General features: G+C 55.1%; 15 protein-coding genes across 15 annotated transcripts; 8 read left to right on the forward strand and 7 right to left on the reverse strand.

Moving 5' to 3' along the window:
* Positions 1-40: 40 nt before the first annotated feature.
* PG985_011429 (uncharacterized protein) lies at positions 41-1,071 on the reverse strand (the record flags this gene model as incomplete). Its single annotated transcript, XM_066831196.1, has 2 exons — positions 41-932; positions 998-1,071. The coding sequence occupies 2 exons, from the start codon at positions 1,069-1,071 to the stop codon at positions 41-43; spliced, it is 966 nt and encodes a 321-aa protein (XP_066681878.1).
* A 617-nt stretch (positions 1,072-1,688) lies between these two features.
* PG985_011430 (uncharacterized protein) lies at positions 1,689-2,771 on the forward strand (the record flags this gene model as incomplete). Its single annotated transcript, XM_066831197.1, has 3 exons — positions 1,689-1,763; positions 1,836-1,923; positions 2,020-2,771. 3 exons carry the CDS (start codon positions 1,689-1,691, stop codon positions 2,769-2,771), a joined length of 915 nt encoding a protein of 304 aa, XP_066681879.1.
* Positions 2,772-2,893: 122 nt separating this feature from the next.
* On the reverse strand, positions 2,894-4,783 carry PG985_011431 (uncharacterized protein; the record flags this gene model as incomplete). The annotated part of the gene is made up of 4 exons (XM_066831198.1): positions 2,894-3,685; positions 3,750-3,887; positions 4,200-4,670; positions 4,727-4,783. The coding sequence occupies 4 exons, from the start codon at positions 4,781-4,783 to the stop codon at positions 2,894-2,896; spliced, it is 1,458 nt and encodes a 485-aa protein (XP_066681880.1).
* Positions 4,784-5,278: 495 nt separating this feature from the next.
* Positions 5,279-6,742, forward strand: PG985_011432 (ankyrin repeat-containing domain protein; the record flags this gene model as incomplete). Its single annotated transcript, XM_066831199.1, has 1 exon — positions 5,279-6,742. One exon carries the CDS (start codon positions 5,279-5,281, stop codon positions 6,740-6,742), a length of 1,464 nt encoding a protein of 487 aa, XP_066681881.1.
* Positions 6,743-7,874: 1,132 nt separating this feature from the next.
* Positions 7,875-8,366, forward strand: PG985_011433 (uncharacterized protein; the record flags this gene model as incomplete). Its single annotated transcript, XM_066831200.1, has 1 exon — positions 7,875-8,366. One exon carries the CDS (start codon positions 7,875-7,877, stop codon positions 8,364-8,366), a length of 492 nt encoding a protein of 163 aa, XP_066681882.1.
* A 1,411-nt stretch (positions 8,367-9,777) lies between these two features.
* On the forward strand, positions 9,778-10,620 carry PG985_011434 (uncharacterized protein; the record flags this gene model as incomplete). The annotated part of the gene is made up of 1 exon (XM_066831201.1): positions 9,778-10,620. One exon carries the CDS (start codon positions 9,778-9,780, stop codon positions 10,618-10,620), a length of 843 nt encoding a protein of 280 aa, XP_066681883.1.
* Positions 10,621-11,355: 735 nt separating this feature from the next.
* PG985_011435 (uncharacterized protein) lies at positions 11,356-12,111 on the forward strand (the record flags this gene model as incomplete). The annotated part of the gene is made up of 2 exons (XM_066831202.1): positions 11,356-11,377; positions 11,630-12,111. The coding sequence occupies 2 exons, from the start codon at positions 11,356-11,358 to the stop codon at positions 12,109-12,111; spliced, it is 504 nt and encodes a 167-aa protein (XP_066681884.1).
* A 1,152-nt stretch (positions 12,112-13,263) lies between these two features.
* Positions 13,264-14,361, forward strand: PG985_011436 (uncharacterized protein; the record flags this gene model as incomplete). The annotated part of the gene is made up of 1 exon (XM_066831203.1): positions 13,264-14,361. The coding sequence occupies one exon, from the start codon at positions 13,264-13,266 to the stop codon at positions 14,359-14,361; it is 1,098 nt and encodes a 365-aa protein (XP_066681885.1).
* Positions 14,362-14,524: 163 nt separating this feature from the next.
* On the forward strand, positions 14,525-15,394 carry PG985_011437 (uncharacterized protein; the record flags this gene model as incomplete). Its single annotated transcript, XM_066831204.1, has 2 exons — positions 14,525-14,662; positions 14,732-15,394. The coding sequence occupies 2 exons, from the start codon at positions 14,525-14,527 to the stop codon at positions 15,392-15,394; spliced, it is 801 nt and encodes a 266-aa protein (XP_066681886.1).
* A 985-nt stretch (positions 15,395-16,379) lies between these two features.
* Positions 16,380-17,734, reverse strand: PG985_011438 (uncharacterized protein; the record flags this gene model as incomplete). The annotated part of the gene is made up of 2 exons (XM_066831205.1): positions 16,380-16,884; positions 16,938-17,734. The coding sequence occupies 2 exons, from the start codon at positions 17,732-17,734 to the stop codon at positions 16,380-16,382; spliced, it is 1,302 nt and encodes a 433-aa protein (XP_066681887.1).
* A 433-nt stretch (positions 17,735-18,167) lies between these two features.
* PG985_011439 (uncharacterized protein) lies at positions 18,168-18,800 on the reverse strand (the record flags this gene model as incomplete). Its single annotated transcript, XM_066831206.1, has 1 exon — positions 18,168-18,800. The coding sequence occupies one exon, from the start codon at positions 18,798-18,800 to the stop codon at positions 18,168-18,170; it is 633 nt and encodes a 210-aa protein (XP_066681888.1).
* Positions 18,801-19,716: 916 nt separating this feature from the next.
* On the forward strand, positions 19,717-20,296 carry PG985_011440 (uncharacterized protein; the record flags this gene model as incomplete). Its single annotated transcript, XM_066831207.1, has 2 exons — positions 19,717-19,937; positions 19,999-20,296. 2 exons carry the CDS (start codon positions 19,717-19,719, stop codon positions 20,294-20,296), a joined length of 519 nt encoding a protein of 172 aa, XP_066681889.1.
* Positions 20,297-20,647: 351 nt separating this feature from the next.
* PG985_011441 (cytochrome P450) lies at positions 20,648-22,461 on the reverse strand (the record flags this gene model as incomplete). The annotated part of the gene is made up of 6 exons (XM_066831208.1): positions 20,648-20,839; positions 20,901-21,326; positions 21,390-21,713; positions 21,855-22,037; positions 22,110-22,195; positions 22,254-22,461. The coding sequence occupies 6 exons, from the start codon at positions 22,459-22,461 to the stop codon at positions 20,648-20,650; spliced, it is 1,419 nt and encodes a 472-aa protein (XP_066681890.1).
* Positions 22,462-23,355: 894 nt separating this feature from the next.
* PG985_011442 (uncharacterized protein) lies at positions 23,356-24,237 on the reverse strand (the record flags this gene model as incomplete). The annotated part of the gene is made up of 1 exon (XM_066831209.1): positions 23,356-24,237. The coding sequence occupies one exon, from the start codon at positions 24,235-24,237 to the stop codon at positions 23,356-23,358; it is 882 nt and encodes a 293-aa protein (XP_066681891.1).
* A 1,256-nt stretch (positions 24,238-25,493) lies between these two features.
* On the reverse strand, positions 25,494-27,706 carry PG985_011443 (uncharacterized protein; the record flags this gene model as incomplete). The annotated part of the gene is made up of 7 exons (XM_066831210.1): positions 25,494-25,659; positions 25,734-25,996; positions 26,756-26,868; positions 26,933-26,966; positions 27,142-27,192; positions 27,257-27,538; positions 27,602-27,706. 7 exons carry the CDS (start codon positions 27,704-27,706, stop codon positions 25,494-25,496), a joined length of 1,014 nt encoding a protein of 337 aa, XP_066681892.1.
* Between the last annotated feature and the right edge of the window lie 27 nt (positions 27,707-27,733).

Below are 27,733 nucleotides of genomic sequence, written 5' to 3' on the forward strand. Positions count from 1 at the left end.
GTTATCCCTCAATTCTGCAACCGATAGATACATCTCACCACTACCGAACCCACCCCTCCCTCTTCATCATTTCTGCAGTCCACTCCTCCAGCCTCTCCGCCAGCTTCGCATCCTTCGCCGCCCCGCTCTGCCAGCACGGCTCCCCGAACCGCCCGTGGATCTCGAAATACCCGGCGCTCTGCCCCGCCTCCATCTCCCGGCCCGCGACGCAGAACAAGCTCGTCCACGCCCCCTTGTCGGCGGGGTACGTCATCCCGAGCAGGCGGAACAGGGGCAGCGTCGTCGCGAGGCCCGTCCCGGATTGCACCGCCGTCGCGAGGTTCGTCTCCACGATGCCCGGGTGCACGGACGCCGTCCAGATCTCGCCGCCCCCCTGCGCGCCGCCGGCGGACGACCCGGGGCCGTACTTTTTGTGCAGCGTCTTGGCGTGCAGGATGTTGGCGAGCTTGCTCTGGCCGTACCGCGCCCAGGGGCTGCCGTCCGGGAGCGAGGGGTCGTCGAAGCAGATGCCGCCCTTGGGCGCCATCAGGTGGCCCGACGACGTGATGTTGACGATGCGCACGCTTCCGGGAGTTGGGTGTGCCTTGGCGGTCAGGCGCAGCAGGGGCAAAAGGTGCTCCGTCAGGACCCAGTGGGCGAGATAGTTGGTCTGCCACTGGGCCTCGTGGCCGTCCCTTGTCGTCTCGAAGGGCGTCGCCATGATGCCCGCGTTGTTGACCAGGCCGTGCAGGGCCGTCTCGAGGGCGAGGAAGCGCTGGGCGGCTGCGACGACGCTGGCGAGGTCCGTGAGGTCCATTTGCAGGAGGTCGATGTGGGCGGCGGGGTGCGTCTGCTTGATGTTGGTGATGGCGGCTGTGGCTTTCTCGGGAGAGCGGGCGCCCATGTAGACGTGGGCGCCGTGCTGGGCGAGGTGGGCTACAGTGTGATAACCGCTGTGGGCGGGTGGTGTTAGGAAGCCGAACCTTGCTGTGAGAGAGGGAAAGAAGTGTTGACTTACATCCCGGAGTTGCCACCGGTGACTATGAAGACTTTACCGTCAAGATTCGGGAGAGTGTCGGGATGGAACGTCATGGTGTAATTGAGGCCAAGGGTGATTGAGAGTTTGAAGGAGAGGTAATAGCTATGAGTGGATAATATTGAAGATGTTGATCTGATGAGCAGGAGTGGAAATCCATCAAAGTTGAGCTGTTGCTACAGCTTTATACTATCCAAAGTGTCGAAGGTCCGATAAACTTGCGGCTTAGACGTTATCCCGAGCATCAGATATCGTGAGCATGTTGCATTGTCGCTAAACCAATCGCGTCGGGTCTAGGTTGGAGTTAGCCGGAGATAGCGAAGGTGCGGGCCAATAGGAGAACTCGGGCTTTGCTTGTGAGCCAGCTGCATTAGCGTCTGATCTAAGAGAGCTGAAGACTTTCGTCCCATGTGCATGGGATGTGAGCAGGCTGCATGACGCTAGACCTACTCAAGTTACTACGACGCTCTAATAACAGCCAGTAGCGTCCAGCTGCGCCCCCAAGCGCGGGTCCTTCTGCGCCTCATAGGCATTCCATTCCCCCGACTCCGAGTGTCAGCTTCGTCCATTTCAGTGAGCAGGTTGCATGAACCACCATCTTGAATCAAGGAAAGTTGCGTCGTCATAGTCCATCTCTCGGGTCACTTCATTTCGAATAGAAGCCGCCAGCATCATGATAGGCGTTCAACAATCTGCAGATGCAACAGATCTGCGCATCGAGCTGGCGCCCATGCCGCAATTGGCCGAAGTGCGTATCACACCATCCCCCATTATCGAACACGTTGGCGAGATAGGAACCAATTTACTCACCCGAAAATAGGCAAAAAGCAGGAATGATGACTGGACGGGGACCAAGGATGCCGCGTTGCGCAGACGGGCACAGACTCGGTTGAACACAAGGGCATACCGTAAGTAATGCGTATATCGTTCACTCTGAAGGCGGAAAAGCAGGACAACCATGGCCCTTTAAGAAACCCCAGACCATTATACTAACAGTATAGTAGGGAAACGCAAGGCTCTAGAAAAGCAGTCTCAAAGTACCACAACCAAAACCCCCATCAAATCAGAAGAGTTGGTGGAATGCTGGGACATAGAGCAACAGTGTGTCTCCTTGGTCCCGGTGTCCCGTACCAAACAGCTCTACAACGCGAAAGACCCGTTGCTGTTGCTAGACAACAAGAACGAGCCACGAAACTTGAAGGTCCTCTTCCCCCTCTGTCCGGACCAACTCATCACCCTGCTCCAGTTCAACGTCCTCCGCGCCCTGTCCGTCAACCGCACCCTCATCTCGGGCATCCTCGCCACCCCGCTCGACTGCAGCGAGGAGACCATCCACGTCCTCTCCTGCCCCGCCACCACGACTCTGCTGCCCCCGTCCCTCCTGCCCACCACCCTGCAGCAGACGGTGCTGCACGGCGAGTGGATCGACATCTTCCCCTGCCCCGCGGCGCGGGACCGCATGATCCTGGCCGCGGCCGCGGGCGCCTTCGACGAGGACGAGCTGTGGGCCGACACCGTCGGCGGGCTGTACGAGGGCTTCCCCGACGACGAGGTCGAGCGGCGGGGCGTCGTCGCCTGGTCGCCTCCCTGGGACATCGCCGGGTGGGAGATGTCGGAGGGGTTCCTGCGGAAGTGGGGGTGGTTGTGTGCCGGGGCCGTCTCGGACGCGCTGGAGGCGACGAATCGGTGGCGGACGGCGAGGGGGGAGGAGCCGTTGGGGCGGGAGATTATTGGGGCGGCGCCGGTTGCGGTGTGAGCTACTGTGCTTTCGAAAGAGTGGGGTTGATACATACTGGCTGAAAATCCTTATCTCACGTTCTTTTCATCTCACACGTCATATTCTGGACTTTCGCCAGTGTGAAATGCCCCTTTGCACCTCTACTTTAAACTAGTTGGCTCGAAGTTCCGCCCAGTAATCTGCATGGAAGCGTACAACACAGTAGCCTCCGTCCAAACATCGTCCACCGAGGTCCCGGAGACGGGACGATGCCGATTCAAGTCGCGCAGCGCCCGAAGGACAAAGGCGCGCTCGACATCGTCGCCTGCCTCGTACGACAGGATAATTTGGGCCAACGTCTGGGTGCTGCCCAGGGGCCAGTGCCGCATGGCGTGCTCGTGGCTCAGCCAGATGCGGCGGCTCATGAAGCGCGCCTCCTCCTCGTTAACCTGGCAATGGCTCGATGCCGGGTCCTGGCCGAGCAGGCGGTAGACGTCGTGTAGCATGCGGTTCATGGCGATGAGGCACCAGGCGTGGAGGCGGAAGAAGATGGAGAGATCCCAGTCGCGAAACTCGTAATGTTCTTGGAAGGGCAACGAATGTGCTTCGCCTGTTCCAGTAGGTGGGGATGGGACGAGACTAATGTTGCCGTCCCTCATCGCAGGCAAGATCATCTCTGCGTCCAAGAGGCGGAGCTCGGCCATGGCCGCTTCAAGGCGGTTTAGTATATCACTCGCAATCTCGGTGCTCTTCTGGGTGATGTGATCCCCGATCGTCTGTCGCAGGCGGCCTTTAAGGCTTACTACGCAAGGCCATTGGGCCGCCTGACACAGGAGGCGGATCAAGAAGCCTCCCATCGGGTCGTCGCCCATGAATTTGGCGCATTGCCTCAGTGCTTCCGTCCATCTGTGGATCTCGGCAAGGCCGTTCCCCTTTCCAGCGAGGCCCATCGCCTTCGGGCCGTGTCAGTCCAAGTCCCATTCCTAAGCGACTTCAGCAAGAGGAAGGAATACGCACCAGTGCCAGGAAGTTCTGCATTCCGAGCATGAGATCAACCGAATCATGGCTCTTTGGTGGGCCGCGCATTGTCATGATCGTAGCGAGTCCCGCGGCATGTTTGGCGGAGTTTGTGACCGAGTGGAGGTCATAATCGAACTAGATACCATCATGTTGTGTCAGGCCCTGACACTCCTGCTCCTCAAGATTGGCTGTAGAAAGAATTGGAGTGGAACCAACCTCAACCCTCGTAAGTATGCCTACAGCAGCGTAGGTCTCCAAGCTTATCTTGCCGTCGATTGATTCTTTGCTTATTGCCTCATTGATACTACTTATTGACTTCAAGTAGCTTGGAGCGTCTAAAACATGTTCGTGCCGTAGTCCTCGGCGTAGGTTTGTCCTACCGTCGTTTGGGGTCAGTGCTATGTTTCGGGAAAAGGTTATCCCAGCAAAGTGTTACCAGCTTGCCACCATGGCTCCGACTGCATCTTGTAGCACAACACTGTGGCTCATGCATTGAGTCATCATGTGCAGATAGTCCATGCCCCAGCCGAGACACACATCAAACCCCGTATTGGGACAAGCCCGGCTTATCGATATCAACTGCGCGGCGGCGCGGTCACCATTACCGAGCCGGACTAGCCTGGGAGGCGGAAGGGGGGCTGGTTTCAGACGCAAGCGACGGAACGACCGGCCATCGTCGGCTTTGGTCAATTTGGTTTCTACGAGGCTACCGAGCGACTGGATATCGGTCCTCGCATTGGCGGCTCCGTCGTTGCCCACTTGCTTCGTCTTATTCGCGGTTGCATCCCCCTCGCCGTTGTCGTAAGCTGTAACCGTGTGGTGCCCATTGTGGACAAACTTCAACTTGCTGCTAGGCGGGCCAGGGCAAACCTTCTTGGACCGTTTACAGGCGCCACATGTAGGCCATGTCTCGTCACACTTTGGGAGTTAAGTTAGTGCGTCATGACTACGAGAAATTCGGAGGTGGCTCTTACCTTGACTTTTCGCTTGGCGCAGGTCAAGCATCTGTCGCTTCTGGGAACACCAACCATGGAGGGAATCTGGAAGTCAGAATTAGGTCAAACTTTAAATGGACACGAGAAAGATGAACGGTTGGTACGGGTTTCATTTCCAGCCACGATTGACTCCTGAACGGAATGCCAAGGAGGTCAGTTTGGTTTCTCAACGCTTGCATTTATGTATCGAAGAAGTCAACCTTATTGAGTCAGCTCGCTGACTGTAAAGCACTAGCTTGTATCACCTCGGCGTTAATTGGTAGAAACCCGACATACTTATGTAGTAAGGGGTAACTTACAAGGCGTTCTTGATTACCTAAGGCATCTTTGCATCAAATGCCCGAGCTTATCCCGCTTACGTGGCTGAGCTCCGTTAATGTGGCGGTGAACTAGATTCAACACCATACGAATATGATTGGCACAAAAGTGTCATCATAACCCCGAAGTCCAGCGTGTTATCCAAAGTTCAACCATGAACCGTACAAGCCATTGAACAGGCCAATGCGAATCTTCCAACCGGGGAAATCCGACATGGAGATACTCAAACTCCCAGGCGAGCTCATCCACGAGATTCTGTGCTGGGCAGCACTTTGTCGCGATGTGAGGCACAGCGTCAAGAGGACACTGAGATTGCGACTGGTGTGCAAAGCCTTTGCCGAAGCCGTCTACCCTGCTTTGTTCCAGTCGCATCGATTGGACGACGCGATATTCGACTGTTGCTTCGGCGACGTCCAGTACTTGGAGAGCATGCATGGCACCCGGGACCTGTGGCACCGGTATCTTGTCTACCGCGTCACGGGCGAGACGGATCCGAACGTGGGCCGCTTCGTCGAGACCAGGGAGCTAGCCCATGCCCTCTGCGAGAAAGACTCATCCCTGGACTACCAACACGTCGTCGAAACCCTCTGCTGGCTCGCCCTGGACAACATACAGCGGGGGCCGTGCACTTTCCGGGAGTGGGGGGCTCCGACGTGCAACAAGCTCCGGCCCAACACGAATATCCTTCGGCGGCTCCAGGACGACACGGTCCACGACGAGGGCCTGAATCTGCTGGCTGCCGCCGTGCGCCTCGGCCTGCCATCGCTGGTCAAGCAGTTGGTGGCCGAGGGCCATAACCCCACCAAGCCCAACTTCCTGTTCCCGCCGGCCACGCAGGTGGCGGCCGAATGCGGGAGCGAGAGCATGATGCGGCTACTCCTCGAGCGGAAACCCAAGCCGCGACGCCCCGAGCCTTACTCCGTCTTCGGCGCCGCCGTGGGCGGCCATTTGGACATGATGCGGCTCGTCATGCCTCCTCCCCGCCCTCCTTCCACAGCGAGGGGCACACAATCTACTAGGTTCACGCCCCAGCTGGTCGGCCGCGCGCTGATCGCCACCGCGAGCCCCGCAGTATACGAGTACCTGACGGCAGCCTGGGGGATGGGCAAGACCGCCCCCGTGCCCCCGCCCCGCTACGAGCACCTCATGTCGCACGCGGAGCGCGGCAACCTGGCCATGGTGCGGTACCTGCTCGACCAGGGCGTCGAGATCAACGGGGCCGACGACTACTACCGGGGCTCCGCCCTCAGCCGCGCCTGCCGCCGCGGGCACGCGGAGGTGGTCGGCCTGCTGCTGGCGCGGGGCGCCAACCCCAACTTCGCCGAGGACGCGCAGAAGATCGGGCTGGCGACCCACGCGGCGGCCGCGGGCGGCTGCTTGTCCATCGTGCGGACGCTGCTGGCCCGCGGCGCCCGGGTCGACGGGCCGCACCGGGGGCACGAGAAGGCGCTCGTGGCGGCGTTCGAGACGGAGCACACGGGGCTGGTGCGCCTGCTGGTCGGGCGGGGGGCGCCGCTGGAGAGGGTGGCGCCGTGGTTGGTGTCGTCGATGCTGCATCTGGGCTACGAGTCGATGCTCGATCTTCTCCGGGGGTACGGGTTTGAACCGGAGAAGGATGCGAATGGGGAGGTGGTGAGGCATCGGTGGGGGACGACGCGTACCAACAAGGTTGCCTGAGAGGTAGATGCTTTGACGAGGTCAGGTTTTTGTGGCCTGGGTGAAGGAAAACCGATGCCTGGTTGCGTCACTGCTGATTTGGCGCAATGGCAGCCTCAGCGCCTAGATCAATCAATCCAATCTCAGGCCTCGCCCTCGTTGCCATACTGTCGATTCCAGGATTCAACTCAGGACAAATGATGTTGCCTTCGGATATCTCTCCCACCAAACCCAGACAATGAATATCTAAAACACGCAGGGTTTACACTTTTCAGCTACTCAATGGTCAACAGAGGGATTCACACCAATCCACCCAAACTGAAACTCTGAATTGAGCTCACGTCAATATGGCCCCTACAGAGTTCCATCGTTTCGGCAATCTACCGCCGGAGCTTCGTCGACAGATAGTGAGTGTCTTCATTTCTTCTGTCGATATAAATTCTTCTAGTTCTCAGTTCGCAGATCACGCCGTGATCAAGCTGCGAGCCACGATACTAACAGCGCTCTCCTCTAGTGGTTGGACGCACTTGGCGAACCAGCATGCCTCCATATATTCCATCTTGGAATGGGTCGTTACAGACTCCAACAGCACATGTACTGCCAACCGGCAATGAATCACATCTCATCGGTACGCCGTCTAATCCCGGAGATCAATTTGCGACTAGTCAACAAAGAAGCCTTGGAAGTCGTTGGCCGCCCCTCCAACGGGTTGGAGAAATTCAGGCGTGTTCGTCAACGCTTCGAGTCCGACGATTGCCCAGTTCTTCTGAATACCAAGGAAGACGTGGTATTCCTGCTGAATGAATCGATGCGCCCACATTACCTTAGTTTCCCAGCCCCGCTGACCCGAATTGGAGTCGGATTGCAGTGTGGGTATCTTGATGCTCTCCGCCATCTTGCATTGCGTGTGTTCGATTTTGCCAGATGGCCGGATCTGTCACTTTACCCTCCGGGCCGCTTTCCGTCTGATGCTTCGCTCTGGTTCAAGTCCGGGCTCACAGAACTACTGCGATGCACCCCTAAGCTCGAGACCCTCCGGATTGTTATCGACCGCATTTTCAGCAGCCCCTTTGCCTCAGAAAACCGCGCCATTACCCCACGGTCCCCGTCTTTGGCACACTCTCCATCCCAATTCAGAGATCTAGTGGCGTCCATGCCCCGAGACAAGTATGGGTTTAGCGACTACGACGCCTTTGCCGCCGCGACCAAACGGGGCATCATATTCCCTTCCTGGTGTCAGCCGCCCTCGTCCCCTGCAAGTGATTGTAAAGAAGTGCCGTTTGAGGAGTATGATCCGTTCTTCCAGAAGGTGCTAGAAGTCGTACGCAAATACGCGGCTGATTATAGGATGTCAAAGAACAGCACAGACTTTGACCTGCGTCTGGTGGTCGACTTGGACTCTAACCTGAACGGACACAGCACGGGACAGGTCCCCCGTAGAAAGCACAAGAAGGCCCCATGTGATGGACGGAATGCCAATGGGGAAAACCAACAGCAGGAAGAAGACATGATCGATGGCTACAACCGCTACTTTGCACGCCCCGCGACTCCAGATTGGTATACCGATGTTTCAGGATATGAACTGACAGAAGAGGAGTTCGATATCAAGGGCGGCAGCTCAGAGGAAGGTGACCCCAGCCATTAACCAGATCAGTCGATGGCTCAGATGTATCTATAGATGATGATATGGATCTTGGACTCGGATATGGTGATGACAAAGAAGGGAATTTGGCTGATGGGCTGCGGAGAATGGTTGATGAAGTTGAAGTCAGTGTGATTCCCAAGTCGATGATAGTGTTCTTTGCGAATGACGCATAGGGAGGTGGCTTTTTCAGCGAACCAGTCACGTACACTGGGTCATACAACTATATTGGGAGCAAAGCCCAGATGAAATGCACTGAAACATGAACAGGCAATAAGACAAAGATCGTCAACACAAATGACACCAGCCTTTCCCATCAGGCTCGCTTGGTAAAAAGTTAAGATATTGTGGCTATCAACTACCACTTACTAGACGGACCATGCATAGTTGAAGGTCGATAGTGACGACGGGTATGAATGTAGGCATGCGAGTAAATTACAGGACACTGTTAATCATCATTGAGATACAAAGCAACAAAAGCAGAGATGGAAGGTACATTTACTTCGGGCATCATGGGTTGCTGAGTCCGCAGATATAAATTGGCAGGGCTGCCCTGCGCTGCAGTGGGTGCTTGTTGACTTTGGCAGTTAGTGCCTTAGGGTTGTATCTAAAGTTACATTTATTTTTTCTTTTTGACTTCAACTCGGTATCAATGAGTCCTGGGTAACTTCTCATTCTTGTTTATCAGTATTGAGCTCAGGCATATACAGAAAACCTAAGGTATGTGCGACTTTGTTCGCTGCCAACTCGACCAAACAGATACATAGACCACACACAACTATCTGTCGTACACTTTTCTTCGGTCATTTACTGAGCTGGGAATACCATCGCCAACGAAACATTTTCGGAAGCTCATCACGCAATCATCAACATACAGCCCTGATCAATATGTCGCCAAGCGAGTTCCATTATTTTGCCAAACTACCACCCGAGATTCGCAACCTAATTGTAAGTCCCGTTCTAATGCTATGCTCAAGCCCACCACAAGCTCAAGTCGCCCTTTGTCCATTAGTTCCCACCGATACATGCAGAAAGAGATTTCAAGGTTATCATCCAGTGCGAGGGATACTGACTACCCCGTTCATTATAGTGGCTTGACGCACTTGGAGATTCAGCATGCCTACATGTGCTCTACGGGCCCCGAAGGTTCTACAACAACTGGAGGAGGCGCTCGCACCGGTTTAGAATTGACGTTATCGATGCCGTTTTCGATGAACACACCTACTGTCAGCCAGGACAGGGCAAATACATATCGACGAAGCACAGAATCTTCCCAGAGCATAACTTGCGCCTAGTGAACAAGGAAGCTTCATGCGTTGTGCGAGACTCCTTCAAAGGTCTGGAAGCCAGGCCGCGTGGCGGTGTGGCACTGGCGCTCAATCGGAATCAAATTGCGGTGGACTATCGCAAAGACATGGTGTTCCTGATAGGTGGCGATATCGAGGTGCGGAACCGTGATCTCTATACCATACCACAACTGGACCCAAGAAACAATATTGATATCCTTCACAATTTGCGCCACCTTGCCTTGCGTCTTTTCGACATTGCCCAGTGGCCGGACAGCGGTATATCGTCCTGGTATAGACGGGGTCTCGAGGGGTTGCTACAAAGTGCATCCCAGCTGGAAACATTTTACATCGTCGTGGATCGCGTGTTTAGCGGTGCTGACTTCGATCCTGACTATGACACCACTGCCACTGCCACCGCCGCCAACAACGCCCAGCGGTCCCAGCAGCTCGTCCGCTCCCCCTCTGAACTGCTTGACGTGCTGAAGGCTTTGCCCCGGAACCGATACGGCTTCAGCGACTACGACGCCTTTGCTGCCAAAACCAAGTTGGACATCCTAACCCCTAAGCTCTGCAGCCCTGCCCCGCACTACAGGTCTGTCGTCAGGGACTTTGAGGAGTACGACGCATTGATAAAAAGGGTACAGAACCAGGTGCGCCCATACGTGAACCCGCCAGCACGGCAAGGACGCAAGGTCGACTTTGGCGTCGTTGTCGACCTGGACTCCAATATGAACGGGGGCGGTATAGGACTGGTCCCGAGAATGGTGAAAATGACACTTGGCAATGATGCCGCCGGCGTCGAGAGGTTGGTCCAAGGCTACGACCGCTATTTCGCACGACCGGCGGCTTGGGACTGGTGGGCAGATGTCTCGGGGTACGAGCCCCCGAAGGAAAAGAAAGAGGAGGAGAGTGAGTCCGACTACTTGCCCGACAGCGGCTCTGACGATGAATCGGACGAAGACATCTAGGGTGGAATGGGATATGATCCGCGTTCGGACCAAGAAGATCTGAGCAGCTTACCTGCGTATTGCAGAATTGTTGCTAGGACGTCATCCTAGATAAGGCGCAAACAATACTTTCAGAGATTCATGAATAAAGAGTTGATGATCCATAACCTATTACTTGCACCGCTTATGGACGGTAGAGCATTGCCTGGGACCCCTTAACCTATGACTGCATCTCATGGCTTGGCGAACATTAATAGATGATGACGACAAGGTCAAGGTATTATAGGTGGCAAAAACATTTTCCAGTATTCGACATCGGCAACTCTCCGACAAGGCGTCAGTACAGTCGCGGTGACGTAGCTGCAGATGCTATTTTTAGCCGTGCTGTCGGCGATTTATGCAACCCCATCTCGTTTGCGGAGGTGGAGCATATACTTATGCCAACCAGGGGAAGCGAAAGTTTAAAAAGTTGACCACGCCTCAAATACGCAGGGTCCCATGGCGGAGAGCACTGTAAACGAAACAAAAACAAACGCCAAGACCCGCGCATTGGAAGTCTAACGTGTATATATTCCAGCCAAAACTATGGGCCAAGATCTTGATGGCCGAAATCGTCCTCGATTTGCGCAATGTTTCGTCGATGATAGGGTGTTCATCTGACTGCGGAGTTGCTCTACGGCTTACGATGGAATGATCTTCACGAAGCGGTCAGGAGACTACGGGGCGCCCCGAAGGTGCTGGCATTGGCATTCTACCATGTATTGTCAATGGAGTGAGGGTGCGCTTGAATGCTACCACTCCATTGTCTATAAATATTGAGCTCTCTTGCCTTCCTCGACATCCATATCCCATCACTAACATCCCAATCGATCTTACTCATTCACTGAAAACCTATTCTGTTTGCTTCCACTCAATCGTTACAACTGAAACCCGCTCTTTCATCAGACACACATACCAACAACCATCAACAGTGAGTGGCCTACCTCGGCAAGCGCCACCAGTCTGCCAACAACGAGCTAACCAAGACCAGTGTATACCACCACCGCCCTCCTCGCCACCCTCGCCCTCTTCGCCGGCAGCGCCGTTGCGACCCCCAGCCCCGCCACGCCCGCCAGCCTCCTGAAGCGGCAGGGCATGCAGTGGAACAAAGACGGTACCGACTGCGCGGTGACGACGTCGCGGGCCTGCATCACGCGGGGCGGGGACCCGACCCTCCAGGAAGGGGTCAAGGCCTTCAGCGACGGGCAGCAGTGCGAGGGCGAGACGGCCAAGTACACGGCCAAGATCGCCAAGGGCATCAACGACGCCGGCGAGACGGGCTACTGCACCATCACCATGAAGACGGACGAGCGCTGCTGCGTCAACAAGCTCTGCTCCGCCCAGGAGATCGGCAAGAGCCGCCAGGTCGTCAAGACCACCGACGCCTACACCGAGGAGACCATCGGGGACGTCTCCTTCTCCAAGGCCTGTCCCAAGGGGACGTACATCCAGAGCGAGCAGCGGCTCATTTAGGGCCTGGCGTCGGCGACGAGTGGGCTTGGAACGGATATTTCACGACGGGCATGAAGTAGACGATGGTTTGAATTGCGGCTGCGTGTTTCTTGATCTCTTTTCTTCTCTTCTCTTCAGACTTTCCAATTCCTTCTCGTTTCCTTGATTTTCGTGTTAGTTTTAGCCATCCTTTCTTCCTGTTTTCTTTTCATTATTTGGTGCTTGTTCCTGTTTCCCTTGATTGTATACTTAGCAACTAGCGTTTCTCGCATTTGTATATGACGTCGATGCCATTTGAGCAAACTCCCCTAATCTCACTTCAGCTTGGGCTTGAAGCGGACATACTTGTAAAGGCTTGGTTTCGTTACCAGCAACAAATGCGCCGCGAAAATCCATTTGGAAGTTCCTGCTCGCCATGCGTACAACTTTGGACGAAATAAACATGCGATGACGAAAGCCTAAAGGGTTGCTAATCTGAGCCGGTGGCCCGGTCTTGTGGGCACACTTACCAGCCGGGCGCTCGTGGTGCACCCCGCTAAGTTTGGCCTCTGAGTCTAAATGGTCCGCTGTACTTTATTTCGACGACGGCTGCACCGGCCAAACACGCCTACATGAGAATATCAGTGCGGTTTGATGGAAATGCCGACTCACCACTGGCATCGCTTGCCTTGAAGATGGGTTTACAGTGGCGCCCGAAGGTCGCCCGACCCCCTGAACTTTTCGTGTGTGCCGGGCTGATCTGGTGCAGCGAGGAAGATGGTGGTTCTGAATGAGCCAAGGTCCGTTCCAGAAGGTCCCCGCAGCTCATGTGATCAAAGTAGGTGATCCTTCAATAGTGTAAATGAAACATGCTGCTAGGTAAAGGTGAACATTCCCGTGGTCCGTATCTGGTCTGTATGTATACGCTGTCACCATACAGAAGACTCCGGAACCCGGCACGTTTTCGTTCAGTGATTGCTTTTGTGGTGCCCGTTGTTGACGTTATTGATGCTGCCTGGGGTGGGTGGTGGCCCGAGCGCCAAGACCCCCCAGCGCCTGCATGTGATCCGAAAATAAGCGTTGCCTCAAGATTGTATCACCTAAGACCGATTGATTCCCCCCTCCAACTGCCAAACTGGTTGCCCAAATCAATCAGTCTTCACCACAGAGGAATGCAAACAGGAGACAAACAAGATGAATGAGGCTTCAGCTGACGAAAATGCTGTCGAGGCCCACCAGGAACGTGATGGCGACGAGCCGGTGGTGAGTCAGGAGGAAGAAGCCGATAACCCACCAGCCGCGCCCACTCCCACGTGGGCGCGACGGAGGAGACGAGCCCAAAACCAGTGGCGCGGCAACTGCCTTTTCCGCCTCCTCATCGTCTTACTCTTCATCTTACTCCTCGTCATCATCCTCGCCGACATGATGCATTCGCAAGACCCCAACTCTGGCGACGGCCGCAGCGCTAAAATCGCCCACATCGCGTCGCTAGGGTCCTCGTTCGCGGCGGGTCCGGGAATTCCGCCCCAGCGCAACGAGGCCGCCGGGCGCTCCGGCAACAACTACGCCGCCCTTTTGCAGCGCCGGCTCAGCGCCATGGCCAGCAACAACAACAACAAAGTTGCGCTGACGGATCTCTCGGTCTCGGGCGCGACGCTGCTCAATCTCATCTCGGAACCACAGGATACCGGCCTCGAGGTCTTCGCGCCCCAGGTCAACGACGTCCCCGCCTCGGCCGACCTCGTCCTCGTCCTGGGCGGCGGCAACGACATCGACTACATCGGCGGCCTGATGCGGGACGCCATGGAGCTGCCCGCCGACCTCTTCGAGGGCATGTCCCTGATGGCGGACCAGCTCGACTCGGCCGACGCCCTGGCGCGCCGCTACGGGCGCGTCCTGGACGCGGTGCACGCCGCCGCCCCGCGCGCCGTCGTGCTCGTCGTCGAGTACCTGACGCTGCTGGGGACCGACTTCGTTCCCGGCACGCACGCGCCCTTCGGCGAGGCGCGCGCGCGCTACCACCGCCAGCGCGCCGAGATGCTGAACAACGGCACGCGGGCCGCCGCGCGCGAGGGCCGGGAGGCCTGGTGCCACGTCGTGCGGGTCTACGACCAGACGGCGGGGCACGGCATCGGGGCCGCGGAGCCGTGGGTCACGGACTACCTGGGCGTCTCGGACGGGACGCACGTGCCGTACCACCCCAACGCGGCGGGCATGAAGGGGGTCGAGGCCATCATCTACAAGAAGCTGGTGGAGTTGGAGTTGGTGGATGACGACGATGGTGAGCTGTGATGGTTACGTAGGCAGCTCTGTTTATTTGGACACGCAGCGAGGATTTAATCAATTTACGATTTCCTTTTGCACTCTAGCTCCGAGACTTCGGGATCCGGCGGGTTCCCTGCTGCTGGATGATTCCAGTTGCACGTGATTTGGCAGTGAAACCACCCACTCCTCCATGATCTGCCTACTTGGCTATCGAAACCAGAAGGACCTCGGTGATTTCTTCCCTGATGAGGTCGTCGTCCAGGATGAATGCGAGAAGGTCTTTGTGGGCAGCAAGCGACTTGTCGTCCGTCTTGGACACTCTGTTCAAGTTGTCTTCGACCGCAGCCACCAAGAAGACGGGGAAGTCAACCTAAAAGTGTCCAGATGATATCGTTAGTTTGAAGTCTTATGTGGATCGACGAAAGAGCAATTGGTGACTGACCTTCTTGGAGATGCATCCCTCAAAGTACTTCAACTCGTCGTCGGTAGCCGACAGCCCCCGATGCTGGAAGTACGCCTTGAGATGGTGGCCCCAGGGGACGTCGAGCTCCAAAGTATGATCCGGGTACTTGCTCAGGTCCGGCCCCGCGGCGATCCCCTTCTCCACGTCGAGCTGGTAGTGGTACGCCAGCAGCGCCAGGGTCAAAAAGTTCCCGATGTCCTGGCGGGCCGCCTTCCACTCGTCGCGGCCGACGGGGCTCCCCTCGGGCACCTCGTGGTAGTCGCGCAGCTTCTTGGGCATCTGCTTCTGGTACTGGCGCTGCAGGTTGACCTCGGCCAGGTAGCGGTCCATGATGGGCCGGACCTTGGCGTTGTCCGAGAGGTTCCGCTGGCGGCGCTCCTCGCGCATCTTGGCCTCGAGGGCCTCGCGCTGCTTGCGCGCGGCCGCCACCCGGCGCTGCCACTCCTCCTCGCTCATGACGTCGATCTTGCGCCCCGGGCGCTTGATCTCGGCGTTCTGCGCGTCGATCCGGGACTGGGCGATCTCGCTTGCCGTCTGGCCGCTGAAGGCGCCGTCCCAGGTTCCGTAGCGGTAGGCGCTCGACATGATGGTTATTGATGCGCCGTGTAGGTGTATGTGGAAGAATAACGGAGATGCAGATGGACGAATTGTCGACAAGTAGCAACAGATGCTGGCCATCACCCCACAGGTTCGGGGCATGATCCTGCTCATATACGTGAAGCAATCACACGCCTCGCCCGACACGGCCCTCTCTTGGCTTTCTGCACTCGTCATCATTTAAAACTCAAACAGGGTTTCTCTCTCATCATTGCTGCAAGTCTTACACGATAGTGATGTTTCAACCATTTCCTTCGAAGGCCGTTACGTGCCGGTCGTTATTCCAGCCATCTTCCGCGACCGGCATAGCCAAGCACGCATAAGGTTTTAAAGAACCCAGAAGCCCGGTTACCACGAAGACGTTCATCAGCCAAAATATGTTGAGCAAACCGTCGACAAGCGGTTCCTTGCGTTAGGGAGCCAGTCACGCTTCTGCACAAATGAACCCAAAGATCTGGGTATGGTTTAGGGAAAGGTTTTCGCGTCGTCGTCATTGATAGCGAAACCAAGATGCCGAGATATCGATTTGCTCGCTATTTGGTGATCTCACTTCGATTGACTTTCAACACCAGGTGTGGGCCGAGCCGTCCCGTGTCATTTTCACCCAAATAGGCGCGGCGCTTGCGTTGCAAAGTTCCTCCCGCAACTCAATGCACAACACAAGACTTCCCAAGGTTAGGGCTTCCACCATGTAATGCGCCATTACAGTTTGTCTCAGCGTTCTAGGCCCTGAACCAGCTACAGTTGCAAGCGAGGATAGTATCACCGTCACAGACGATGCAACATGATCGTATCATTGCTGCAGCATGAATGGGAGGTTGAGGAGGCAAATCACGACGCTTGCTACTTGAGCAGAGCGGGCTTAAAAGACCAGAGAAATCCACTAGGCAATAATGGTGGCTGAGACCGATTTCACTCATCACGCCCCCAAGCCCCTTTGACAAGTACTTTTCTCCAGTACCTTTCTACAATTTCATCTGATACATCAATTCCAACCACCGCTGCCATGGCTGCCGTCAACTACGATAGGTGGCTCAAGGACGCAGCCACCTGGGCCCAGGAAGACGACTGGGACCCAGAGGAGTACTTCAAGTGGGTGAAGCGGCTCGGCGAGGCCAAGGCCCAGCTCGACGACACGTATCTCTCCGTCGACAAGAGCCTCCTCGAAGCCGCCACCAGCATGGCCGCCGTCCAGAAGGCCAATCTCCAGAAGGCTGGGGGGAACCCCCAGATCACCGAGTCGACGGTCGCCAAGCTGATTGTGCGCTACATCATCGCGTACCACTTCTTCATGCGCGCCAACTTCGAGGAGATCCCGGAAAAGGCCTTGGTGGGCCGGGTCCAACAGCACTTCGCCATGCTCGAGATCGGCATCCTGGATGTGGATATAGCCCACATGCTGCAATGTGCGGCCGACAAGGTGCGTTTCCGACAGTTGTATATACCATCCATTCCCTCGCCATCCATCGCCGGAACCTGCGCGAGCTAAGCTAATAAGTGCGGGTGCGCCAGAAAACTCTGGAGACGGCCGTCAAGGAGAAACTTGCCCAATTCGCGAAAGAGTTCAAGGCCGCCGCCCCCACCGTCAACGCGTGCATCAAGTCCTACGTCACCCCGGACGCCCAGGCCCTGGTGATCAAGCGGCTCCGCGTCATGGCCAAGACACAGAAGCCGCCGAACAAGACGACCCTCCACCAGATGTGGAGCGAGTGCCGCGACGAGTTCGCGCGGCTGCACCCGGAGCGCTACAACCAGTTCCAGGACCCGACCAAGGACGACAACCTCGCACGCCTCGTCCTGGCCCTCGACACCCGGGACAAGCTCGACATGTTCCTCGCCCGCCGCGCCGAGCCCCAGCTCGAGGCCCAGGACCGCGACAACGACGAGTTCCGGGCCCTCGAGCTCATGGTGGCGGCCGGCGACCTCGACAAGCTCCTCGCCACCGCCGAGGTCTGGGAGAAGGAGCGCTGCTCCTGGGACGCCACCATCGGGCCCGCCGTCAAGGCCCTGCGCCGCCTCGGCCGCACCGCGAGCGGCAAGGACTACAACAAGCTGGCCGAGTATGCACAGGCTCACGCGAAGCCCATCTCTGTCTGAGATGGTCAGCGAGAGTAGATGCGGTCTGCTTGTGTAGGGCGTTGGGAGATCATCGCCAAATCTAGTGGGAATCCAAGCAGTGGACTGGCGCTTAACGTGATTGTTTACATGGTAATTGAACTCCGGTGCTGCCGTATAATAATTGACAGAACGGAGAAGGCTGTCCCGTCCGGTGAAGCGAAAAGCGGACGGTACATAGATAATGCGTAGGCTGGAAAACAAATCAACTGTTTCCTTGATCATTATACGAAATGCGAATGATGCTTGTGCTTAGCGCTTAAAGTACCTAATGGTTCCTTGTGTTCGGGGCTGGGGTGGATTCCTTCGGCCGCCACTTGGATTGGGTGGATACTTGCTCAAACCGCCTCAACCGCAACGGCTTGTGGGCTTCAGCTCCACTATCCCATGCGTCTTGGCTCAGCTGAGCCGTCGCACCGGTGAAGGCGCAAGAGTAGAGGAGGGGGGTGTGCAGGTTTCCGTGGCGCAACGGAAAACCGTTGCACTGAATCATTGGACTGGCATCAGAGAGAAAAAGAGCAGGTTCTTATTGGACAGCCTGGGCCACCTTGCATGCGACAGCACCCGGTGAACACACAAACAGACTACTGATGATGACCCTTTCACGAGTCAAAGCTGGAGCTATCACCACCACCAGTCTTCTCCCCCAGTAGCCAGTTCATCCCTCCCGTCCTCCCTTGATCCACGTGCCCTCACCCTCATTCCTGCAAGCAATGCCTCTCTGATTCCCCTGACAGACAAGTCCCGTCGTGCAGTTACCGCGCCAGTAGCCCTTGAGCCAGGACGGCTCGTACCACAACCCGTCGGCGACGGTCGCGTCGTCGTCGCCCTCCCCCGCGCCGGGGCATTTGTCGTCGATGCTGCTCCACGCCGTCTCCATCTCGTCGCCGCGGCAGGGGTTCCAGAGCCCCCAGTTGCAGACGGCGATGCGCACGTCGGCGTAGTCGATGAAGTAGTTGTCGAAGGGCCGGGCCTCGCCCTCGTCGCTGTCGCACCACTGCTTGAAGTACGCGAAGGCCTCGTCGAACGCTTCCTTGTTGATCTGCTGCTTCTGCCTGCCGCATGTGACTTCGTAGGCGGGGACGGGGTGGACGAGCTGGGTCTCGTTCTTGTCCCTGGGCAGAATGTTATGGGGATCACGATGAGCATCCGCTTCGGAGCTTTCATTGGCGCTCCCATCGGCGCCGTTGTCAATGTGACGGAAACCTGGTAGGTCGGAGTGGGGCCGGGGGAAACCGAAAACGAAGGGAATGAGGGTCCAAACCGCTGTCAGGAGGGTTGTAGTCTTCATCGTGACGTAATCTTTGACAATGTATTGAATGCAAGTTTATATCGAGAGTGCTGCCGCGGCTCCAGTAGTCAGACTATCAAGCAGCACGTGGCTATTGGTCTTCCTCGATGTTCCCAAGGAGATGTTTACAAGTTCCCTTGAAAATTCTAGCATTTTTATATTCAATGCCCCGGTACCGATCCGCGGTGCGTCATCTTGACAGTAGAATTTTCACCCTCTACTACCTTCATGCATTGTTTGAATTTGCAGCAAGCAAAAGATATATGTTGCATGGCACTGAGTCGTTGCCATGGTATATAGGCCATGATGGCTCATTGAGCGTAATACGCTGAAGAGTCGCATGACACTAGAAAGCAATTACATCTACTCAGTTGGCATCACGAATGCAATATATATGCGCCGAAGAATCAAAGCTTCTTCCGCGAGACGACCCGTGCAAGTGGGTCACTAAGGATGGGTTCATGGGCCTATCAGCGCTGACTGGTCCCACGAAGTAATAGTGGGCCATGCCAGATGCGGCAAAGTCCAGACGTGCGTTATTATGCTCATACTCACTCACACCACCTGTTTCATAGATGATCATGGCGTGGTATACGATAGCTGCTGGTACGATGCAACTAATGCACACTAATGCAGCCCCAGCTTCTGAGCAGATTCTCTATCCTGTTTCGAGATGTCGTCGTACCGTCCATGGCAACCTGATTCAGGTGGAGATGGTGGCCAGACCACGGTGCTGGCTATGATAAACAAGAGTGATTGGAACATGCCAGTTCGACTTCGTTTCCCATTTCATTCTGACTTGTTTTGCCCTTAATCGTCTTCAAGTCGGTCGCATCAACTGCACATGCTCGGCGCGATACTCTGTGTTGTTACTGTTGCTACTCAGATCAGCGGCTTACTATCAACTCCAATAACCATGGCTCGCATTACACCCATTCGAGCGTCACTGATGGGACTCGAGCTCCTGTTTTCCATTGTCACGTTTGTCCTGTTCTGCATCGCCTACCCCGACAATTACCGGACTCGGCTGTGGTCTATCGGCGGAGAAAGGGGCTGGAATTCGAACCCACACCTCCGCATTTACTATTACGCCAACCACGAAGATCCTCCCGAGATCCCGTTGATTTGGAGCCAGAGGTAGGCGGGCAACCCCACCCAGGTCTATCGTTCGAAATCTGCTTACACATGTGTGTCGCAGCCTGACCGACTCAGCCTTGGCCATCGCAACCTTGTCTCTGATATTGTGCGTATCTCGGATGGTCCTGAGTTTCTACAGCTTCATGATGCCAGCCTTTGGCATCCTATACGATGCAGTGTTGGCTATGTGCTGGTACTACAGCGCAAATGCGCAGTCCTCGGCCGATCTCAGTGACTCTGAGCACATCAGTACTCGACCATGGTACCTGGAAAGAGCCTGTAGCGCTGTTGCCGCATCGGATAATGACGCCTGCTTCATTGGAAAGATGTGCTTCTACGTTGCTCTTGTTTCACTGTGAGTTGTGCCTCTTCAACATTCGTCCTGCGTCATTGCGCTGGTCGAAATCGAACGGGACTCTGACACATCGGGCGTATAGTGTTTTGCATCTAGCCCGACTGTTTCTTTCTGTGCTCAACATCGCATATTGGTGCGGAGAGAACAAGGCACTGGATGGGTTTACGGAAAAGGTATCATTCGGAATGCTTCGCCGGCCTGACACTCAGTTGTATCAACCACTGGCAGTGGACGTGGATGTGTGGGATGACGTCGAGTCCACAGGGATGTATATGGGCATGGACTAGCTGGAATTTTATGTACTTTATCATTTGACCCATCACACCTGAGGAATAACATTGCGCGGTTAGGGTCGTTAATATGAATCTCGTCTCTTGATCAGGCATGGCCACGAATGAGGCACCACGGTAAAATAAGCCTTCCATTTCCATGTCTGGTCTTTTCGGGCTTGGCATATGTCGTAGTCTCTGACGATTGTGGCAGCGACTTTGGACATCTCGATTTTGGTAACATGTTGTCCAGGACAGGAATTGTACCCTGCTCCGAACTGGATTGAAGACGAGTTAGTCCAAGCAAAGGCGTAGTTCGCGATGAGGAGCATGACGTACCGGCATCCAGTATCGCTCCATCTCGGCGACGTTCCCCGTGATCCAGCGATCTGGATTGAACTGGGATGCGTCTGGGCCCCACAGTTCTCGCGAGTGGTGGATGACCCAGGGGTTTACCGAAAGAATGGTACCCGACGGGAATGTTTCGTGGCCAATCGTAACGCCTTCTTTGGGCGCAAGGCGCGGCAGGCCCATGGGTACTGGCGAGAAGACGCGTGTCGCTTCTTTGATGCATGCTTGGAGAAACGGAAGCTCTTTGGCGTCTTTGAAAGAAATGACCCGGTCCTGGCAGCGACCTGCTCGTGATGCGGCATCGATCTCCCCGCGCACTCGGTTCCAAGCTGTGGGATGACGGATCATGTGGTACACAAACGACTGAAGGGCGCTTGAGACCGTGCCACTTCCAGCACCTACAAGACTAGTGGCCTAACATATGGCAGTTAGATTCAATCTAGAAAACGCGAGAGGCTTGATGAGATGTATTTATACCTGTGTGTGGATGATATTCATGTCCATGTGGTCGGGGTATTGACGCATCTGCTGAAGCCAAGAGGCGAGAATGTCCCAGCGGGCATCTGCGCTCTGTTGTCGTTCGTCGACAGCCCTTCTGGTGGTGTTGAAAAGGTGGCCCATGGGCAGGATGGCTAGCCAGGTCACGAGGGGGTTGGCCAGCAGGGCGACATGCAGCCATCGGAGGTATGCGGCTACGGTGATGTATGCGTTCAGGGACATAGAGTTTTTGATGGAATTGCCAACATCTATGCCCTGTTCCAGGAATCCGAATTTGCGCGAAAATGTAACTTCACCAACCACCTGGTCGACAGGTTAGCATGCAACCCCATGTCGCTCCGAGGTAACATGGCTCAGCCGAATTCAAAAGGGTTGACGTACATCAAAGCTCAGCTAAGAGAAGAATCTTCCCAGGTCCATTGGACGTTTTGACGACGCATACACGTTTAACCAATCAAGGAACATCGATACTGTCTCATCAATGGCAGTTTCTGATTTGATCACGTTGGACAAAGCGTAGCCGGGGGCCAGACGTTTAGACCGCTCCATCTTTTGTTTGGGTTCCGTGATGGACATGGCGCTCTGGAACCGATAGTCCGGTATTGCCAAGGCTTTGTACCAGGGGGCCTAGGATACTGATATGCGATAAGACCCAAATGGGATATGGCCCGACGTTCGGCAAAGAGGGGTAAAACGGACCTTTTCCAAAGGTGCAAGCAGGGCCTTCTTGATGGCGTCGGGATGGCTGACACTGACTTCGTCGTACGAGATTCTGACGAAGTGGCCTGTTGATTCAAGTCAGAAGTGTTTGGGTTTCATGGTTGATGAATCAAGAATCGCTACCGTGTTTCTCGTGTAGTCGGATGAGCTCCGTGTTTTGGTCGCCCTTCAATATGCGGTGCATGTGCCAGAGCCGAGTGAACGATGCGGCAAGGTGACCAGGGATGTGGCTAATTGGGGACCAATAACGACGCCAAGTCCCAAGAACCAACAAAAGGGTTACCCCGCCGATCAGCAAGTGATACGCAGATATAACAAGTGAAAGCTCCATGTTCCAGCAATTTCAAGATGGAAATGACTTCGCAAGCTTGTTGATATGTTCCTTTCGCCGAGGCGTTTCCTTCTCAACAACCTTGAGAACAAGGGCAGATTCAGAGTGAACAGAGTGGTGCAGAGATGGGGGGTGATGGATTTTCTCGTTACCAACTGTACTAAAGGTGCTTACTGAGCCTATTGGTACCGATTGGTGGAAATTCAGGGCTGCAGTGCTGAGAGGTGCTGCCGGTTTGCTCCACCAAAGTCTGCATATGCAGTTTCAAACTTTCGTTGAACACATCTCAGGCCTTAAAAATGTAAAAACACGTCGATGATGGCCGAAATTCCAGCTGGAGAACAGTGTAACCTAATCGGCAGTATTATCAACCATTGGTCGTGGTCCCTTTTGATGTCGAGTCGTTAGAGAAGAAACAGAAAGGCTGTGTGTGATGGTTGGTACCCTAATGCGGGGGCAAACCTCTTGCGGTCAAAGTCTTGTCTTGTCAGATTACAGGCGCACTGATCTGATCTGGGAGTCGATGTGGGTACCCTCATTTATGCTTCCGATGCTGCGCATGATGAAACTGCAGATGCCATTGCAGTGCAAGGTTGTATTGCAGTCTATCCTTGCTCTTGGTACCTTGTATGACAATCCACATGTGGCACCAAACCAGGCAGAAGTAAAGGTGATGTCTTTGAAAGACTTCAGCGAGAATATAGCCAAGTGCAGCTACAAGCGATGGATACGAAAAGCAGAGCGCGGCCTACAGAAGTACGGGACCAATCAGGTCGATCAAACGATAAGTAGGGCTGAAATCAGAACCAATGGCCGTAGTTGTCTAGCTATCTCGTCCAACAATTTACACTCCGATCCCCATGAGCCTACACTACTCGATTGAACCAGTACCATCTAGCAGGAGCAACAACCGTAAGACTCAGCTGGGTGCGGTGTTGTTTTACGACAGTCGATATCGAGAGCCCAAACCTCCGCCGGCGCGTGACGGTCTCTTTGCTCCATGTCTGGGACCCGCTGGACGGAAACCGAAATATCGAAGCGAGACCCGTTGTACGCCATATCGAGACCCTGTTCAAAACTACCAGTGGCAAGGCGGCAATCGTAAGCATCGTCCGGGATCCCCGGCAGTGCCTGGCCCGCAGGCCTCATCCAGTTCTCGTCGAAGATGGGATGGTCCCACCTCTCAACCGAGCGGGGCGGAGTCTGCAGCAGGTCCACCGAGTGCGTCCGCATGTAGTGAATAGCAGAGTCGTAGCGTGACGTCGTGGGCCGGATTATGCCGCACACAGGCTCGAAGTTGGGTCCGAAGCCCGCCTTGATCCAGGCCACGCCCAGGGGACCATCCAGCTGGATGATGCCGACAGTGCCGTCCCTGTCGTCCGGCAACCTCATACGGTCATGCTCAACCGTCCAGGCTCTCTCAAGCCTGTCGACACGGTAAGCGCTTTGGTCGTAGCTGAGCTTGCGCAGCCAAAACCCGGGGTAGATTTGGACAAGCGGCGCCGTCACTACCAGAGGAACCTTGAAGTCAACGAACTCTCGCGATTCGTATTGGGTCGTGACAGAGCTTTCCCCATTGCGGCTGCTGACCCGGGCGTACTCGGTTTCTCCGTATCTGTGGAGAAATAGGGCGTATTTCCCAAGGACTCCAGGGCTGCCCACTCTGAGGGGAGCGCAGTACTTTCCCAGAGGCGGAGGCACCGGTATCGCGGGCAGCGATATGTTCAATCCGAATTGGTCGATGTGGAAGCCACGCGAGCCTCCGAGACTTACCATGTCGCCACACCCCGCGAAGGATGCTGGGGATGGGGCCAGCATGCCATGACACACGCTATCAAGTTCCCTGGTTTTGTCCTTAAGCAGGGTCAGGTCCCATGCAAATATCGACTCGTCGGGGGACTTGGCGATAATTTGCTGCTGCAGTCGTAGAAAAGCCTGTTCCCGTTCGCCGTATATCATGGGCATGTTGATGTCGAACAAACCCATTAAGCTATAAGCACGGTCCTCCAGACGGCCTGTCGTGCGCCCGGCCGCCCAAGACATCCGCTGCGCTACCGAACAGGCTCGCGGCTCCTTTTTGTTTCCCAAAACATCCCCAGGTATTCCGGTGCTGCGAACGAGCACGTCGCGGAGACTGGACTTGTCGCCTAAGAGATTCCACTTGGCGTCATAAAACTGAACCCTCCTGGGCGCGATCAACTCCTGCAGCGTCCAGCCCCTCGAAAACCATTCGCTCTGCTCGATATCGGTCGCAGAAGGGACGTCTTCCAGGAAGGCGATGCACAGATCAGACTCGGCGTACCACCTGTACATTGAATTGATGGCCTCGCCCAGCTCGACCGAGTCGATTTTATTGATGCAACATGTGTCGTCCCAGATGAGCTCATAACCTAGCGTCCTCGCCAATTCGCAAGCGCCGGCAAACTTGGAATAGCCGCCTTTGGCTTTCACATTGGCGTCCTGGGTGAGGATATCGTGGTACGTGATTTCGTCGGCTCCCCACGTCCAGCGATGCGACAGGATGGAGTACCCATTCTCCAGATTTTGCACCTCCGAGTCGGAGAGTTCGTGAAACTTGAAGGTGGTTGTGTTGATGAATCGCATATCGTGAGACCAGCCATGGTGGGGTAAGGATGAGGAAAGGCGGAAAGCAAGGTAATCGCTTCGGACAGATCTATTAACCCGAGGAGATAAGAGAGCTGGCACGAATTGGCTGGTCAGCGGGGCTTTGTCAGGGCACTGCTTACTACCACCCTGCCAATAATCGTCTAGGACTTTGGCTCGCCCGACGCCACTGTCGTCATAGTAAATACATTTCGATCATGGCTGCGCGAGAACGATATTGTGTAATACGAAACATATCTCTACCCGATTCATTGCTATGGTCAATCAATAAACCGCATTTGTACCAGCTGCGCGTGCAATGACAATCATCAAAGCTTCTCCCGAACATGGTTTACCTTTTGTCAATGAAGTGAAATTATTCAATGTGCCCCCAGCAAACGACCTTCACTTGGAGAAGCAAACGCTGTTTAGTCAGCCATCCACCGAACATCGATGAGAGATAGAGCTGATCCTTTTGGCTGGATGATCTCCTGAAGCACGAATCTTGAATCCGCAGCCTGAAACAGAGATTTCCAATCTTTGGCTGTTCTTTCCAAACCGTTAAATGTGGCGGTCATGTTCAGGTCCATCGCCCTGTTATAAAGACAGCAAATTAGCAAACTGGCTCAAGTAAAGCAGCTCTTCTTCATAGAGGGTCAGGAACCTACCGCGCGTCTTTTTCTTTCCAGAGTGCCACCTCGCCGGGCTTGGGCATGTAGAAGTCCTGGATCAGGATCCGGGATCCCTTTTTCAAGACCGGGATCAAAGACTCGATGATCACCTTGCAGTGCTTGTCGGACCAGTTGTGCAGGATCCACCTCATGTAGTAGACGTCGGCCACGACAGTCTGAGGCTGGAACATGTTGTGGGCCATGAAGCTCACCTTGCCCTGCAAGTCTGGCGGCAGCTTGCCGGCGGCATGGGCAACAACCTGTTCCATGTCTTGAACCACCATGGTGAGGTTGGGGAACCGTTTCGCCAACGCGACGGACACGTGGCCAGTGTTGTCAATCAATCAACCAACCAACCAAACCAGCTACCGCTGGTTGGTTGGTCATACCCCTGCAGCAAATTCGGCACTGGTTGGTTGGTTAAATGGTTGATATAATCGGCTCTGGTTGGTTGGTTGATGGTTGGTTGATATCTCGTGATGTTTTTTTGGTGTTGTGGTCCGTGCTGAGGCGTCATTTTCGAGGGTGACGCCGGCGAGGCTTTGTTTTAAGGGTGATGCCGGCGAAGCCGGCGAAGCCAAATTTGACCATACTAATCGATGGTGATGGATGGTGATGTGTGGTGATGGGTGATGTGGTGATGTAATGTGGTGGTGTTGAGCCGGAGTATGGCTCGAAGGATGGCTCGAGGGATGGAGCTATTAGGCTAGTCCTGAATAGGCTAGACCGGCCTACAGTATAAGGTTATCGATAAGGCTATCGATAAGGGTCATGGAACAACAATATTCCATCACTTGGCCCGGAGCCGGCCCTCAACACCATGGAAATATCGTGGGATCGGTGATAATTCGGCTTAAATCAACCAAAAACCAACCATATCAACCGGTTGGCAACCAATATGAGATTTCAGTTGGTTGGCAGTATTTCTCTGCAAGCCGATATTGGTTGGTCAACCAGAGGGTATTTATTGGTTGGTTGATATCTGGTTGAAAATGGTTGGTTGATTGACAACACTGCACGTGGCCCTCGGAGCCGCCGATGTCGACGACTCGGGCAGCTCCCAATGAAGCCCAGTCGTAGTGATCCAGGACGTAGGTCAAGTCGTACTCCTCCGACGCGCTCAAAGCGCCCACTGCCGTGTTTGATGTCAGCTGGCCACAAATAAACATGGAACGTATCATTGGACAGATGCTTACTAGATCCTGAGAAGCGCTTGGCGAGCTCTGGTGTCTCCCCCGATGAGTTCGTATATCGATTTGGTTGTGTTCTTTGCGAGAGCGAAGCCCTGTCGTGAATAAAATCACGTCCGTATTAGATCAGAATGGAAATGGTGAATGCACTGCATCTTTACAATTCCAAGGTAGGAAAAAGATTACTCGACAAAGCGGGGGTGGGGTACACATACCGTTTCGTTGGATTCTTCAGTATCCCCCCATTTCTCTATGGCGTCAACCATCTGTTAAGGGTTTAGCTGGATATAACTATATCGAAGGATAAATTCTCTGGCTCTATGAACGTACCTTTGTTGCTGCGGGCCACATATCCTCCGTCCCGCTGGCCAGCCAGTGGGCCATATCTGGCTTGACGAGGGCCTTGGATGCTTGGGTGTGAGCCACGAATCCTTCCCGTGGTTCGCGGAAAACACGCATGGTGATGGCTTGTCGAAGAAGGCGCTGCATCAGCCGTTCCGGCACGCCGATCTGCTTGGCGAGGTCCGCAAACGAGATTTGGCCCCCATCCGTCGGGGCCTTTTCGGCAATCTTGAAGCGACTGATGGCATGCAGGCTGACCATGTTGTTGTACTGTGAGTCTGTGTCAGCAAACTTCCTTCACGGTACACTGACAGGGATTTTAGAGAGATTAACCGAGCCTTGCTTGATAATCAGGGTAAGAGGGTCGAGTAGCAGGTCGTAGAGCTCTGCAGGCGCATCGAGCACCACATCGCGGGCATCGAATGCTTCCAGAGGCATTTTGTGCGGAGTATCCTCTTCGAACGA

Source organism: Apiospora marii, assembly GCF_038362585.1.
Source record: "Apiospora marii strain CBS 49790 chromosome Unknown utg000007l_segment0_segment0, whole genome shotgun sequence".
Taxonomy (NCBI): Eukaryota; Fungi; Ascomycota; class Sordariomycetes; order Amphisphaeriales; family Apiosporaceae; genus Apiospora; species Apiospora marii.